General features: G+C 31.6%; 2 protein-coding genes across 5 annotated transcripts; one reads left to right on the top strand and one right to left on the bottom strand.

Moving 5' to 3' along the window:
• The first annotated feature begins 450 nt into the window (after positions 1-450).
• On the top strand, positions 451-2,940 carry LOC111312125 (formin-like protein 8). The gene is made up of 3 exons (XM_089765225.1): positions 451-1,026; positions 1,066-1,520; positions 1,638-2,940. Exons 1-3 carry the CDS (start codon positions 451-453, stop codon positions 2,938-2,940), a joined length of 2,334 nt encoding a protein of 777 aa, XP_089621351.1.
• Positions 2,941-4,473: 1,533 nt separating this feature from the next.
• On the bottom strand, positions 4,474-8,650 carry LOC111312134 (uncharacterized). Of its 4 annotated transcripts, XR_002692801.2 has the most exons (5): positions 8,389-8,650; positions 8,221-8,281; positions 7,190-8,120; positions 6,061-6,114; positions 4,474-5,088 (listed from the first exon to the last, which is right to left on the bottom strand). XR_002692801.2 is itself a non-coding variant. In XM_022912180.2 (4 exons), the coding sequence occupies exons 1-3, from the start codon at positions 8,461-8,463 to the stop codon at positions 7,213-7,215; spliced, it is 1,044 nt and encodes a 347-aa protein (XP_022767915.2). In that variant the 5' UTR covers positions 8,464-8,650; the 3' UTR covers positions 4,474-5,088; positions 7,190-7,212. The 4 variants fall into 4 exon arrangements, 3 of the variants coding, with proteins under 3 accessions (XP_022767915.2, XP_022767930.2, XP_022767898.2); XM_022912180.2 differs by lacking the exon at positions 6,061-6,114; XM_022912195.2 differs by lacking the exons at positions 4,474-5,088; positions 6,061-6,114 and having other exon boundaries at positions 6,936-8,103.
• Between the last annotated feature and the right edge of the window lie 8,998 nt (positions 8,651-17,648).

Here is a 17,648-nt window from a genome sequence, read left to right on the forward strand (position 1 = left end):
TTTTATGAAAAATAAGACAGAGAAGTCAAAGTGAAAATGTGAGAGAATTAGTAGTTTTTTTGTTTTACATATTAAAAGATGCATAAATAATCTTTGCTCGATGATTGAGTTGTGGCATACTATGAAAATGAAGCCGGACGGCGAAGTTCAAAGCCTATCAGTAGCTCATTATTTTAAGATCCCTATGTTTGGAGTGTGCAAATGACAACTTTGATAACAGGACATTGTCGTCATTTACAAGAGACAACCCGGGCGAGTTAAAACAAATCAACCAGCAAGCAACTACCTTCATTGAAACTGTCAGCCAAAGGCTACCAGTACACAGCACTTTAATTACTCAAGTCACGTTGCCTTAAAGCACCAAGGAACAAAAAAACAGATGATGAAGTTTCCTTTCACTTCCTTACTACCTTCAGCATCTTGATCTCTAGTTTCTTCCCTTAGGATATCATGGTTCAGCCATTGCTTTTTCCATGTGCTATCTTCTTTTTCTTCTTCTTCTTCTTGTTTTCCTCCTATGTTGTTGCTCTATCTTCCAGGCATCAACCTTTTTCACACTTCACCAAAGTTCAGCTTCTATCTGAACCTTCGCCTCCTCGAATCTCTATGGTTCAAAGCCTGGCAATGCCAACGGCTCCACCATCGTCATCATCATCTTCAAAGGGGAAAGTTGTGAAGGCCATTGTTGCCACAGCTGGAACTACTCTGGTTATTGCTTTGATTGTTTTCTTCTTCTTTTTCAGAAAGATTGTAAGATGCTTCCGAAGAGGTAAGTATGAGTCAAGTTTTCGTCGAGAAGCTGTGGTGATTCCAGATGAGTTCAACAAGTGTGGTGGAAAGGGATTGATCGTTGATGAAAATGGGAGACATGTTCTTTATATGAAAAAACTTGATGAGCGACGATCTAATAGTAAATTTCCGAAGGTCATGTTTAATCCTAGCTATGAAGAAGATGAAGAAGAAATGAGGATCGATGCTAAACCAGAGAGATCAAAAAAATCTCAAGAGGATTTTGAGTTCCTCGATGTGCCATCTGATGTGATTAGTGATCAAAAGGAAGAAAAGCAGCCTATCCAGACTCCAACACTTCCACCTGCACTTGATCCACATCCATCACCTCCTGCAATGATTTCAATGAAGCAAACAATAGCATCACCTTCCATAAAGAAAGCCTCACCTCCTCCTCCTCCTCCACCACCACCACCACCTCCCTCTCCTCCTCCTCCACCTCCCCCTCCCCCTCCTCCATTGCTAAAGCCACCAGCACCACCAAACCTGGCCAAAACAAATCCTGCAGCTCCACCTCCACCAACGAAAGAAAGTGTTTCTCTTTCATTATTAAAACCCCCAACAGCGCCAAAAGGAACAGCAAACAACAGAAACAGAGCAAGTACACCGCCGGAGAACCGGAAAGGGGCTGGCTTTGGCCAGCTGAAGCTGAAGCCTCTGCACTGGGACAAGGTTATAGCTAATTCTCACCATTCTATGGTTTGGGATCAGATTAAAGATGGATCTCTGAGGTAATTATATAGTCTTAAAATATACGCATGGTTAATTTTATGACGTAAAAATTTGTTTTATGATTCGAATCCATTTCCATATCTATGTCTTCTTACTGATTGTTGTGCTGTCGTCAGATTTGATGATGAGCTAATAGAAACTTTATTCGGATACACTACAGCCAACCGCAAATCGCCAGACAGTAATAACATATCATCAACTTCAGGTAGTTCCAGCAACACCCCTGCAGCTCAGGTTTTCATCCTTGAGCCCCGGAAGTCACAGAACACTGCAATAGTGTTAAAATCTCTCCCGATATCTCGGAAGGAAATTATTTGTGCCCTTCGCGAAGGCCAGGGACTCAATGCTGAGACCCTCGAGAAACTAACCAAGATTGCTCCAACCAGAGAAGAAGAAGCTAAAATCCTCCAATTCAGTGGCAACCCTATGCGACTTGCAGATGCTGAATCATTCCTTTATTACGTCTTGAAAGCTGTTCCTTCAGCATTTATACGTGTCAGTGCAATGCTTTTCAGATCAAATTATGATTCAGAAATTCTGAACCTCAAGGAATCCCTGCAAACACTTGAGTTGGCGTGCAAGGAGCTAAGAAGCCGAGGACTATTTTTAAAACTCCTGGAGGCTATCCTGAAAGCCGGTAACAGGATGAATGCTGGAACTGCTAGAGGCAATGCATTAGGTTTCAACCTTAGTGCCCTACAAAAACTTTCTGATGTCAAAAGCACTGATGGAAAGACAACACTTCTTCACTTTGTTGTGGAGCAAGTTGCTCGGTCAGAGGGTAGGCGACATGTGATCAACAGGAAAAACAGCATTGGAAGATCGAACAATGCCGATGTAAATTCAGATAACCTGATGTCAGATAATATGATGCTCGGTTTGCCAGCATTGGGAGCTTTAGGTTCTGAATTTTCCAATGTAAAGACAGCAGCTACCGTAGAATACGAGAATTTCATCAACATGTGCTCCAAGCTGACAAGCAGTATCGCTGAAATTAAGCAACTCGTAACATTCTGTGGTAGCAGTGAGAAAACTGGTTTTGTAATGGAAATGAAAGGGTTCTTAGAGGAGTGCGAGGATGAGCTGAAGGTAGTAAGAGAGGAGCAAATAAAGGTTATGGAGCTCGTGAAGAGGACAACAGAATATTACCAGGCAGGAGCATCCGAAGAGAGAGGAACAAATCCACTTCAACTCTTTGTTATTGTTAAAGATTTTCTGGACATGGTTGATCGAGTTCGTGCAGACATTACAAGAAAGCTGCAGCGTACAAATGTGATACACGGCGCAGGATCATCACCACCACCATCGCCATCACCACCTAGGAGGAATCCCCTTGAATTAATAAATTTCCGTTCACAATTCATGTCACAAGATAAGTCCAGTACAACATCTTCCACTGAATCAGATGACGGTTTCTAACAAGGGTTCGCTACAGCTCTGAAAATTTGATTAATTACGAAATGAAATGAAATTAGAAGGTTGCTCTTATTGGAAGTTTATCAACCAGTTTAACCTGCTATTCATGTCATTTGGCTGATTTAGGTGAAGTTGGAAACTCTTAACTGAAGATGCAAATTGTATAAACGACTTATTAAAGATTCAGTCGACTTATTTTAAAATCTGTTTCATATAGTCCAAATTTTAAGCCTTTCTGTATATGATTTGTAAGTAAAGATGCGGTAGCATGTGCTCCTGTGAATTATTACTGAGCTAACACCGTCAACCACATTTTTTACTGCAACACGCTTTAATACATTTGGAATCCATATAAACTTTATCAGCTCTAATAAGAAATAACAAAAACACGGACATGGCATTGGCAAATTACCTGCCATGTGGTCATCAGGTCTCGACAAACCCCTGGGTTAATTTATGGTAGTTGAATAGTGTTCTTTTCATTCAATTGCCTTGTCTCAATGTCAGTCAAAATCCCCATTACTTCAAAATCATTGATAAGAGAGAGAGGAAAAAAAAGGTGAAAATAATGTGAATCCTCTACCTTTTCCTACCGTTATTGGGAGGAAGGACAATAGGAAAAGGAAAGGAAAATTGATGAATAGTTTTTCCTTTCCACAAAACGCCTTTTCGTCCACTTAAATTAATCAGGTTGCTTTAATTTTACCCTAAATTACTTTCCTTCCTTTTGTTTTTCATCCCTTATGCCAAACATATGGAATTGAAAGGAAAAAGCAAATTTGCTGTCTTTCCTTTTCCTCCTTCTCCATCAATCAGTGTAAATAACTTCGGCTGTACCGGGCCCTCAGTGGTAATGCAATTATTATAAAAAATTGTGCCAATCCAAACATTGTTGTGGTGCTTTCATCAGTTTATCATTGAAGTTGAAGGTTCCAGTTGCTTGAATTTAAACTTCAATATTTTTTTAAAAAAATTTTTCTTCTTAAGTTAACACCTTTTAGTTTTTCTTTTGTTATTTTTTATTCTGATTTTTTTACTTTTTTCCCAGATTTTGAGTTTTTTATTTAAAAATTATAAAATAATTTTGTTACTTTAATATGAAAATAAAATTTATTTATTATATAATAAATTAACTAAAAAATCATTTTAATTAATTTATTAATAAAACTATTATTTGATTTTAAAATAATTTATTAATTTATTAATTTTAAAATATTAAATAATTTAAATTTTTTTCATACAATTTTTAGTTAGTATACTTAATATCCTTTTCGCAATTTTTATATCTAGACACATATCTTATCACAAATTTTAATTTCATCATTACAACAATTAATCCACCTCCACTATTATTTTCAATCTCATCATTCATCCAAATGGATCTTTAATATATATTAGATAGCAATTGACAAGGTTTGAAAAACACTCCATGAAATAAAGCAATAAAAATTCAAATTTATCCACAAAATTTTTAGGATTTTATTATCAAACCATAAACCAGACAGAACTGCAATGAACCACCTAAGACGGAAGATATTAAAGTGTGATCAATTGCTCTATTCAATGAAGTAACATCCATGCATATTGAATATCAACGAATCCAGTACATATTGCAAACATCATGTTCCTTTCAAATGGAATTGGAGCCATCATGTAGATTGTACCTACTCATCCTTATTTTTCAAACAGAAGACACAATATTTTTCATCTTAAACATATATTATCTGACAGAATATCGTCAATTGACTGCACAGATACGTCAGCTTACTTATACCATGTTGTTAGTGTTTATTCTTCTCTGCATTTTATTCCTTTTCTACAGCAATCAGAGGTCACTGCATAATACCGTAATGAAAGTAAAGCCTCATCACGACATCTCCCTTTCGAATGAAGGGTGGTAACAAACTATTGATTATACAAAGTCAGGCATTCTCATCCAAAAAAGTATCAGGCCTTATCCTAAAAGAACTTTAATAAAGCATCAAGTAAACATTTGTCCTCATTGAACTATGAAGTCCTAAAGGTTCTCAACCAGTGGACCATTATTATTTGTCATTTTACTTGTGTAGTAAATGAGTTAAGATTATGGATAAACAGCACCTCTGAAAGAAAAAGGCAAGAGTTTTCTTGTACTGCTGCTCCGGGTACCATCTGAAAAGATTAATGACACTGATAAACTAAACATCATAAAACAAAAGAACAAGAAGTTCAAGCTCCAACCTATTTGCGCAGGGAAATAGGAATTACATTAACAGAAAGAGCAAAGCAAAGCAAAGCATGAGGAACACCGATAACCTACCAGCAAATATAATGTTCAACTGTCACGTGCATTCTCTTTTCTTTTCTCTCTCCATTTTTATGCTCTTTTCATTGCCTTTTTGAGCAAAACCCAAAAGGGTTGAAAATTAGAAATTTCAAGATTGTCCCTTTCTTTTAGTGTTTGTTTTCATGCACAAGTGACTATATAAAAGTGCACAGAAAATATTCCCCCCTTAATATTAATCAAGTTCCTTTCTGGCATGTTTTCTTGTTATCTAAGATACAACTTTTTTTCCGTGTGAGAAAAAATAAAGGTTAAAGTAGAATGCAATCACCACGCATATAAGCCCAGTTTCTAAAGAATCATACAAGTGTAAAGAGGAAGTAGAAAAAGAAATTAGTCTTACATAGATGGGGCAACTTTTACCTGGAAGTTGTCTTTGCAATACGTGTTAAATATGCTTAAAATTGTCGACTAAACCTAAGCAAAATACTCAAGAAATGAGCCTTAAACCTTCCATAAATGGTGATTGGTGAGGTAAGTCTTAGGATCAAGTTGAGCACATTTACAACTCCAGAACTTTCAAGGAGAAAAAACAAAAACCTAACAAATTATTCAGGTCTGGCATGCATCTCTTTCTACTAAGATCAACAATTTGCTCAGACATTAACACAATGATATACCAACCAATTGATGAAATTATAAGATGCATAAGCATATAAAGTACAATTACCATAATAGTACTGACTTATTTTTATCCTCTTTAAGTGCTGAATTTCTAAACCATTGTATCACAAACTAAAGATTGTCAAGAGTCATCTAATTCATCATAAAAAGAAAAGGGAAGAAAATTAGATACAAACTTTATTCATTTATTTAATTGGCAGTGAGGAATCCCCTGGGGAAGGTTCAAAGTACTGCAAGAATAAACAAAAAAAAAAAAAAACCATGGTAGCTGAACTGAGAGGATGGCATATGTGTAGACACATATAACAGTGTCATGGGATCAAATTTACTGCAGAGATCTCATATCTAACTATCTAAAGCACAGTTATATATGTTTTAATTAGCATCCTTTATGCAAAACTGATAGAAAGGTTAATTAACAACCTCTCAACCACCTGTCAAGAAGACTAAAGGCAAATAAAAGTACGATTATTACATTTAGACAGCCATTCAAATTTTAGATTTCAAAACTATCAACCCAAGTGCAACCAAAAGATACACTCAAAAAAGTAAGAGTAACCAGTTAACTGCTAATGTTATCCTTTATCCATTATCCGTATTCATTCATATTCGAGTATCACTTCAAAAAACAAACAAAAGTCATCCTTGTATAATGACAAAAAGCAGACACAAATCACCAAAAGCACACACAGATTCAACAAATGAAACATTCTAGATGTGAAAAACAATCTCAGTAAATCTGACCTAGTGCATTTACAATAGCCTTTCTAAGATAAAAGCTAAATCCAGATAAGCCTTGGCTCCATGTGTAAACAGCACATACCCCAAGCATAGAAAGAAATTAAAGCAGTCATATTAATACCAGTAACACCTAAGGAATGCGTTAAAGAGAAAAGAAAACAAATTACAGAATATTCATAAGCAGAATTTAAGGAGTAATAAAACTAAAGAAAACCGAATGCTCATAATTATTTGATATTAAAAGCATAATCAAATAAAATTCATAATTTTAATATAAAAAGAAATATCATAGAAGTAGGAAACACAGGGAGGCAGGAACCTTATTATAATATTCTTTAGGTATTGAATTTCTATACCACTTATCTATTCACATGCCAAGATGAGTCCTCTAATATCAACTCATGCACCATACAGATGAGAACCAAACTCATAGAAACGTAACTCAATTCCCTGAGTGTCAAATGAGATAATGCGATACTTTAAATCTATGAAAACCAGGGTCTACTACTTAAAAACAAGCAATAAAGGCACAAAAAAAAAAAAAAAAAGAGTAACCCAACATACATAATTCAAAACGGAGACTGCTCCTAAGACCTTGCAATCATGCTACAAGAACGAGCCAACCTAAATGTCAGACTGCCTCCTTGAACACTAGCTTCAGCCTCCACAGGATCATGCTCATACGGCTTCCTGCAACCAGGACAACGTCCATCCTCCTCAAGAATCCTCTTGTGGCAGAAAAGACAGAGTCGGAAACCACATAAACAGGGCAAAAAACTTGAGTCCGTGAAATCCAAATCCTCATAGCATATGGGACATGATGATGGCACCGAAAATACACTGCTACGCGCCCATGAAACCCCTTCTTGACCACAATGCCGGTCCGTAGCTGGAAAACTCCGCTGCTTTGACAAATTAGGAAGACTCTGCGGTCGAAAAGCATCATCAGCCCTCCATGCCCTGCTACGTCCTGTCGCCCTCTGCACCATTCTTGGACACTCAGGCTTCGAATTCCTCAAATTCAATGCAGCCCCATTCGAACCTATCTGGGGATTTGGCACATGCCCAGTGGTCAATCCTAAACGACGGTTTTCCCTGTTATTCTCGTTCTGCTCCACTTCTCGCTTGTCATCATCGGCAGCCAATGCATCAGCAAACGCCTCCCAATCATCCAAACATCCATCATCGCCTTCTTCTTCCGTGATGCAACCAGAACAGCATCCGCCGCTACTCGTGCTGCTGCTGCTGCTACTATTGGTGAAGCTTGCCCCAGAATCCATTCCTCCCAGCAGGCTGCTGCCCGTGGGGCTATTTGAAGGCCAACACTCAGAATCGCTCTCGTGTTGGACCGATACATTTTCTCCTTCTCCATTAGCCTCAGCAATTCTCCTCATCTCTAAATTCTCCAAGGAACGGTCCCTTTCACCCCGCTGATTTTGCTTCGAGTCGGCAGAGTTAGTTCCTTCCTTGCAACAACCCTTGTTTTTTACAGCACCTAATCAAAATCAAAATTGAAAAAATAATAATAACAACAACTACAAAAAAAAAAAAAAATCCCTAATTCGAAACAAAAGAGAAACTATCCGTTAACATACTTTGAGAAAGCCATTGCTCACGGCGGGCATCCAGTTTGCACTGCTTCAATTTTGCAGACCTCTGAAAATCCCCCACGAAAAAGTAATAAAAAAATCAATAAAATAAAAGAAAATTATCAAATAAAAATATGAATATCAATAATAAAAAAATAAAAAAGAAGTCCATACTCTCTTCTTTCTGGAGAAATCTCCGCAGTTGGAGGCTGAATGAGAAGAAGCGTTGTTGATCGACACGGAATCCATAGCTTCCACAAGAAAAAGAGGGATTTTTTAAAAGCAATTGAGAGATTAAAATAACCCTAATTTGGTTTTTTTTTTTTTTAATTAGAGTTTGTTTGAGTTTCTTCGTTTCGGTTTTGAGAGAGAACAAAGAAAAATAAAGAATGGATAACGGAAACTCCTCCGCTCCGCTCACCCTTTCGATTTCACTGGCAGACAACGCCCAAGCCTCTCATTTATATACCATTTATGTGACGAAAATACCCCTAATTTTTTATGTAACCCGAGCCAAGCTTTGGGAAGAAAACGAGTGTTTATTTCGGAAGAGAATAATTAAGAATGGAGAGTGAACAAAACGGCGTCGGAATCATTACAGGATTTACGCTTAAGTGGCTAGATAAATGGGGTTAAATTTGAAATTATGCTATTTTTTTTAATTTTGATTTTAGGTAATGGTATTTATTAGGAGTTACATTAATTAATTAGGATAATTAATGGTTTTTGTATTTTTATGAAAAACTAAAATTTAAGTATTAATTAATTAGGATAATTAATGGTTTTTGTATTTTTATGAAAAAATAAACTTTAAGTAATAAATGCAAGAGAGTTTTTTTCTAATCTCAAACTTCAATTTTTCATTTTTTATAGTATATAATTTTTAATTTTCTTTTAGTGCACGTAAAGCATAAATTAATACTATCAAAATAAAACTTTATCTTTCTAAAAATAATTACATTATTTATCTTTAATCTTATCTTTAATTTTATTATGGATTATGATGGATGATTGTAAGTATATCAATCTAAAGAGATAATCTCTCTAATGCTAAAAGTTAGTGAATATCTTCATTATTATTTACATGAAAATATGATTCCTATTGACATCAAGATAAGATTTTTTCGTATCAAATTTTTTTAAGAAACAAAACATACTTCATCTTTTACCTTTTAACATATTCATTTTAACTCATTAATTTTTTTTATTTGATTTTTGTATTTTATTTCATGATCCGTCAGTATTGTCAAGTTGGGAAGATGTCGAAAGACAATGAGAATATCATATTTAGATCAAATAGTTTTTTTTTATATTACTTTAAGATGATAAACCTTAGTACAAGTAAAAAAAATTTGATTCAAAATCAGATCTTTGATATCTCTTTAAACTTTTTTAACTACTAAACTAAAAGTTTTGGAACAAATTAAATAGTTGATTCATATGTAAGAGATGAATTTTTGTACATTGGAATTCAATCTCCAACTTTTATAGTTTTTTCTAATATTTTCTTAACAAAATCAAGCTTAGTTTAAATAATTCATTGATTTGAAATGGATTTTCATAAAGTTTGAAGTTGATTTATGACACTTACAATTTTTTTTTTAAGTTTCCTCAAGCATTGACCTTCTTTCTATTAAAAAAAAGACAATATTTTTTTAATTGATTTCAAAAACTAAATTATTATGAATCCACTAACATTATATTAGAGGATGGAATTTGACAAAAAAAAAGAATATTCTTTTAATTTACTTTAAAAACTATATTATTATGAATCCATTAACATTATATTGGAGGATGAAACTTGAGAAAAAAAAAATGATTGAATGATTGAAGTTGTTGTTTGAGTACTTGATTGCATAGGATAATGGTTTTGTTGCAACTAGTAGTCAGCATGCCTTATATCGTGGGAATACTATAAAAATTCTCATCTTCCCACTCCTTTCTTTTTTTTTTGGAATAATTGAAATTTTATTCCAACATTTAAAAGCAAGAAATAGAGTCATCTACAAGCGTGTCGATTATCGCATCAAAGATAATATCTAACATAAACAATCTAAAAATTACCAAAAATAACATCAAATTTAGGCTCCATTTGGTTTCAACTGTACCTCCAATGGGGTGCAGTTGCCAACAAAAATTGTGTTTATTGGTGTTTAACACCCATTTAGATATCAAAGCTATGGCACAATTGTCTACTTTTTTTCAAGAATTTAGCTTTAGTTGAAAAAACACACCGACCTTCAATTTTTTTTTCTTTTTTCATTTTTTATTTTATATTACAAAGATAAAAATATTTTTATACTTTAATTTTTTATTTTTTATTTAAAAATTATAAAATTAATTTATTAATTTATTATAATAAATAAGTTTTATTTATTATATAATAAATTAATATATAAATAAAATTCTAATTAATTTTATAAATATTAAATAATTTAAAATTTTTGTTAATATAATTTATACTCTAATGTCTTTAATGGTATTTTTTTTCATTTCACTGTTTTTATTATTTTTACATTTAAATACATATTTTATTATTAATTTTAATCTCACAATTATAATATTTAATTTTATTATTATAATAATTAATTTTATTTTTATTATTATTTTTAATTTTATAGAATCAATCTTACCGTCTATTCAAATGAAATTTTATATTGTCCCAACTTACATAAAGGTCGCTGGACCTAACAAAAAATAAATCCCTTAAAATTAATTTATCTAACACGTGGCAAAAGGATACACGACAAATGTCAAAATAAACCTTTAAGATGATTTTATTATATAAAATACTAATTTAATGACCGGCATTTCGCTGCCGCTCTAATAGAGTAATATAATAATAGTAATTAAAATAAAAATAATATTATAATAAAAGGAGTCCATATACGTTCCAACATTAAAATATTAAAGTTCAAAGTTCAAAACATAAATGCAAATTCAAAAGGTAACTTATTTACGAAACTAAATGACATTGAATCGCAATCTCCCAAGCAATTCTAATTCTTAAGCAACATGAAATCCAAAAGCAACTTTAATGTTAACCAGTAAATATGATCATTAAATTATAAGTGATTTTCTGGGGAATGGTATTAAAAAAGAAAATAGCCGTGTCCAACATGAATCACATTTTTTTTACAACTATCATTTACAAAAGGATTGAACATAAAAATTAAATCAATGAACTCTAGCTCAATTTTCTTCAAAGAAGCTGTCTTGGTAAGATAGCTGTAGCTGCTCTTCTGCTTGAACAACTGAGCAAAGTGGTGCGTGCAGTAGATGATGTCATCCAATGCAACATAAGACGATGGTGTTTTATGGTATTTTCTTTTGGCATATGAGCATTAATTATATCAAAATGACTTGAAATTGACATATTGAACCAATGAATCCTAAGTGGCCACCTTGATAATTTCATTTAGAAAAGGAAAATACATCCAGCAAATGAACATTAATTATATCAAAATAATCTTTTGGCATCTACATTGCAAAGAAATTAAAGTTTAATGCAATGGTGGGAGAGAATTTGAGTACCAATCCATTTGGCTTGTCGGGTTTCTTAGTTGAAAACCACCAAAGAAAAAAAATTATTAGCCAAAATGAAAATGTGAAACAAGTACTAATGCTCGACCAAGTGGAAAGAATTGGTTTAGAAAGGAAAGGGACATCACTTTGAAATTTCTTTGTGTAATTACCGGTCTTTTCGAAAAGTTATTCAAAGTGAGACTTGCGATATAAGACTCTTTCCTTTGAGCGATAGTTGCTCATCTATTAAAAAGAAGATTGTACGTTCAATTTTGAATTTAATGGTTTCAACGTTTTTTTAATTAAAAATATTATCTTTAATTTGATTTAATTAAAGATTGAACGTTTATAGATTGCTTAAAATAGGACTTTTAACGGCATACGCATTTTAAAAAAGTAAAGCATATTAAAAGGGCAAAATGTGAAGTTGAGGTAGGTAAAGAAGGATAAAATCGTATTTTTCAATGTTTAACTAAAGTTAAAGAAAAAAAAGCAAGGTCTTTTTCTTCGCTTCTTCCCACCAACATAGAGTAATAACAAACAACTCAAATCCAAAAAATAAAAAACTTTTAAAAAAATGAAGATATCATCTTCATTTTCAAATTTAACCCATCAATTTTCTCTCATTTTCCCATACTTTCTCATCATTCAAACACCTAAAAAATAACCAAGTAAAGAAACTAAGATATTATTTTTCTTTCCAAACTAAATCCATCATTTTCTTTTCATTTTTCCTTACTTTCTTAGCATCCAAACACCAAGAAATATATAAAAACTCCAAATCAAAAAAATGAAATTATACTATATAATTAATCCTACTAAAGAATCAATATTTAAGAAACAAAGCCAAACCTAGAAACATAACCAACTCAAAAAGCCAAAGATTTTATCCTCCTTTCTAAAATTGATCCATCATCTTTCTTTCATTTTCTCACACTTTCTTAGCATCTAAACACCTAAAAAAATATATCAAAGAAATAACAAAAAAAGAGTCACATTAAAAACAAAGCAAGAACCAATATCCAATGAGGTGATAGGGGAAGGTGAGATTGAGATTAAGCTAGAGCTGGGATTATCAATAGCCAATAGGGGAGGCTTTTGAAAAGCCAAGAAACTAAAGCTAATAAAAAGAAAGAACCAAAACCCAACAATAACTAGGTTATAGATATTGGGGAAAGCATAGATTTTGATCCACAATCAAAACGTGAGATTCAAGCTTTAAAGAAACAAAAAGTGAAAAAGAAGTGAGAAGATAAGTAGAAAAAGCATGCATTCAAAAGTAAAGACAACTGCAAAGTGAAGGAAATGCTTAAAGAACTCACTTTTAAGATTATTTGGTTTTAGGGTACTTTTTTCTGAAAATATTTTGGAATTGTTTACTTTTTTTTTTCTTTTTTCAATTGAAAATTTTGAAGGAATTAGTATTTTCATTGATAAAAAGAAGAACTTAATGATTAATATTGGATTTTAATGGCTTGTGCACTGCATTCCTATTAGGAGTCCTATTTTGAACTAACCCGAAAACATTAAATTCTAAATTGAATCAAATTAAAAATAATATTTTTAATTCATCCCATATGTTAGGTCTTAAATTGAGCATTAGCCAAAAAAGAATTGTGATTAACATGTTAGATTGATCAAGCTTCAATGCTATATAGTTCAAAAAAAAAAAAAAGAAAAAAATTCCCAACTTATTTATCATACAATTTTGCTAGTTAACCTTCTTTATTCATCCATTTCAATTTCATGAAAGTAAAAAGTTCATCAAGCTTTGATTGTCTTATCAATAATTTTATAAAATTTCAAAATTCTTGTAAAGGAAAACAACAATCGACATAGCCAAAGATTATAGTTACATAATACATACACTGGAAGTCCATTGCAATGATTGCACTTGAAATAGGTCTTATGATAAGAAATCCAATTTGCTGATAATAAATCAATAAAATGAATAATCTTATCACAAGCCTTGTATTTCTCTATTGTCCAACTTGTCAAGGCTAGAGCCTTTCCTTTCTGATTAAAAAAAGAACTAAATCAGGAAAATGGCTAACAAACATTTATTTATAAAATATGTTTAGAATCAATTGTAATTAGTTGTAATATGTAATATTTCTGTCATTATTGTTTTGCATATGTTATTGTCACAATGTCTTGGGACCTGGGGGTGGGTGAACCGAAAGTCAGGATGAATGGGAAATTTTGAAAAATAAGGACTAAAAATATTTTCGATAAAAACAAAATAAGGAATTGCCACCAAGCTTCTATAATGTGTGATTGGTCACCTAAAAATTTTATTTTTTTAATAAAATATTTTAAAATGAGTTTAAAAGTTTTATAAAAAGAACACATTTGCAGCATGCAAAATTAAAGTTTAGATTTGAAAGTCGATTACATATGAGAAAAGATTAGTATCATTATGCCCATCAAATGCGGTACCAATTGATTGCATGCTCTCATTTGATTTTGGTAAAAATGATCATATTTTTCTTAATGTTTAAAATTAATTCCCTTTTCTTTTTTTTTTAAATAAAAACAAATCAAATTTTAAAAAAACAAAACTCTTTTTTTTTTTTTTTTGGATCAAGATAAAAACTCCTTAAATATCAAAACACTTCTTTCACTCTCCTATAATTAGGTAAAGCTTCAAAAATATTTCTAATTTAAGGGTTTTCAAATTGCCCCATAAAATTGAGATAATACTTCACATAAATAATAATTATTGAAAGTCCCCTAAAATTAGGCTAGATCTTGATAACTATATTTAATTGAGATGTTATCTTATTTTAAAATATTTTTACTTTAAAATTCATTTTTAAAAACATGTGCATGAAATGCATGAACATAATAATGTGATGGATGTATGACAATTTAAACATAAATGATGAAGAATGAATGCATGACAATATAATAATGCATGTAATAGGAAAATAAGATGAAATGCAAATGCATGATTGGTTTTAGAGTTTGAAAGTTGGTTTTGAGATTTTGGTTGATTTGGGGTCTAGGTTATGGTTTAGGGTTTAGTTTAGGGTTTAGGGTTTAGTTTAAGATTTAGGGTTTAGTTTAGGGTTTAGGGTTTAGTTTAAGATTTAGGGTTTAGGTTTTAAGGTTTTATGGGAATGGAGGGTTTCAAGTTTAGGGTTTAAAGTTTAGGGTTTCAAGTTTGGGGTTTCAAGTGACATTAATGGACATGTGACAAAAACAAATTACAAAAATGATATTAATGAATGCATGTGCCAAAACCATGGTATGAGGAAAATAATTACAAAATAAGGTATTTACAAAATTAAATCACAAACAAGACATGTATGTAAAAACAAAAGAAAAATGGATTAGACATTACAAACTTTTGAAATTGGTTTGAATGTTCTATGATTTGATCATCATTAAAATTCAACAAAGTAACTTAAAAAATACTCAAACTAACCATTAAAACAATATTTTTTTCATTGGAAATTTAATTTAACCATTTGAAAAATTGAAAATATTAACTTAAACACAATTCATCACTCATGAATCAAGTAACAAATGCTCACCAACCCAGGCACAAGGTTCAACCAAAGAGAAGAACATAATGGCTAAACCTTCCATGATGTTTCCTTAAGCATATTTCCATTCCATTTCATCCAAACAAGCATTATTTACTTACTCACTCATCACATAAAGACATTTGAAACATGAGAGGGCATTTATCAAGCATGAAGTAAGCTAAAATGACTAAGAAAATATGAACAACTTGAACATGAGCCAAACACCATCATATACCACAAAACTAAATCATAAACCAAATAAATAACAAGTGAAACATCAACCAAACATATGTTGGTAGTAAAAGAAGCAAGGAAAACATTTAGAGAGAGCCAAGAGGAGGTTCAACCATGGTGGAGGAGGTTGGCCAAACCTCTAAGTTAGTTTTTAAATGGTGGATTGTTTTGTTTTTATTTGTTTTCTAACTTCACTCTAACTATTGATTAGTTTGATGAAATTTCAATCAAACTTTGAATGAAAAAATAAGCTAGAAACTTTCAAGAAAAACAACAAATAAATGGATGAAACAAAATGAAAATACAATGGAAAATTTAGTGAGACGTAAGAAATGGAAAAAAAGATGACAATGAAAGTATACCTTCAAGCTTTCTTCATAAAGATTTTTCTTTTTTTCACATTTTCTTCTCTCAAATTTTCTTTCTCTCCTCTGTTGTGTCTCACAAGCTCTCCTTTAGTTTTTTTTTTTCAATGCAAAAGACATCTCTCTTATGTGAAGAAAATGATGGAAAAATATCTTTGAAAAATTTAAATCTTGGCCTTAGGATCAAAACTCATTCAATGACTAAAATTTTCACTTGTTTTGGTTTCAAGGAGCCAACTTTAGCCATTGGATCAAGGTTCCCAATGTGATCCAACAGCTTAGATTGTTCATTGTAAATGTTAAAATTTTACAAATACTAAAACCAAATGAAAAGACTATTTTGGTCATAATATAAAGTTTTCGATCTTTAGGCACTTTTTTTGGAAATCAATGCTCTTCTGTTTATTTTTATAATTTTAAAGCACAAAAAATCATGAAATAATATGAAATTAAGATTTGAAAATTTTCGTGAAAATTTGACTTCGAGAAGGCTAAATTATAAAATTACCCATAGAGCATAGTTTGTTAATTTCACACTTCTTGAAGTACTACTATAGTTTTAAATGCACCAAAAAGCATAACATATTGTAAAAACATGATATGAAAAGTTTCACAAAAGATCGACTTTGGAAAGGTCAAATAATGAAATTACCCTTATGGGGCATTTGTTAATTTCACACCTCCCGAAGTACAAACAAGGTTTTTAAAATTCTAAAAATTATCAAATAATATCAAACCATGATCTAGAGTGTTTTACAAAATTTCAACCTTGGAAAGTTCAAATTACGAAAATATCTTTAAGGGGCATTTTGGTAATTTTATATTTTTTAAGGTGTGATTTGAGTTTTTAATGCATAAAAAATCTTTAAAAAATTTAATTACGATCTGAAAGTTTTTACAAAAATCTGACTTCGAGAAGGTTAAATTACAAAAATATCTCTAAAAGCATTTTAGTAATTTTACATTTTTCAAAGTACAATCAAAATTTTCAATTCTTTAAAAATCATAATTTAAATTTTAAACTATATTGATTTCAATCGGGTTGTGAATTTTAAGAGTTAACTTTGGGGTATTTGAGTCAAATTGATTCAAATTTTGATTTTAGAAACTTGTCAAAATTAAAAAAATATTGGATTTGAACCGGGTTGAAATTTAAAATGCTTCACAAATTATCAGATTTTGTCCAAACAAAATTAGGTGTCTACAGCTAGAGTTGTTAATGAGTCAAGTCGGATTTTTGCTCACCCCGAACCTATCCCAACTTTATATTCATCAAACCCAAACTCGACCCAACCTAAAATTTTTTTTTTTATTTTTTCATACCCGAACTCGACCCTACTTGATATTGTATAAACATACCAAACTTGATCCGAAATTAATAAAATATTTTTTTAAAATATAAAATATTATTTTTTAAAAATAAATATTTAAATATATAATTATATAAATATATAATTAAAAAATTAAAAAATAATTTTTTATATAATATTAAATCGGGCGAGTACCTAACCCCGATTTTTTCTTAGCCTTACTCGACTTGACCCAACCTAAAACTCGATTTAAAAAAAAAAATTAATCCTATGAAGTCGGGTTGGGTCGAACCTGTCGGGGGCGAGTTGGGTTACGGACCATATCTACAGCTGCTTCTCTTGCATATTTTTTAGAATAAAAAATAATGCAAATACAAAAGACATTGATTTGGTCTAGGACTAAGGGTTGAGGAGAATTTGTTTATGTTGTTTGTTTTCATGTTGGATGAGTTTTTTTTTTTTTTTTT

This window comes from Durio zibethinus, chromosome 9 (assembly GCF_047325235.1).
Source record: "Durio zibethinus cultivar Kanyao isolate XHJ-2024 chromosome 9, ASM4732523v1, whole genome shotgun sequence".
Taxonomy (NCBI): domain Eukaryota; kingdom Viridiplantae; phylum Streptophyta; class Magnoliopsida; order Malvales; family Malvaceae; genus Durio; species Durio zibethinus.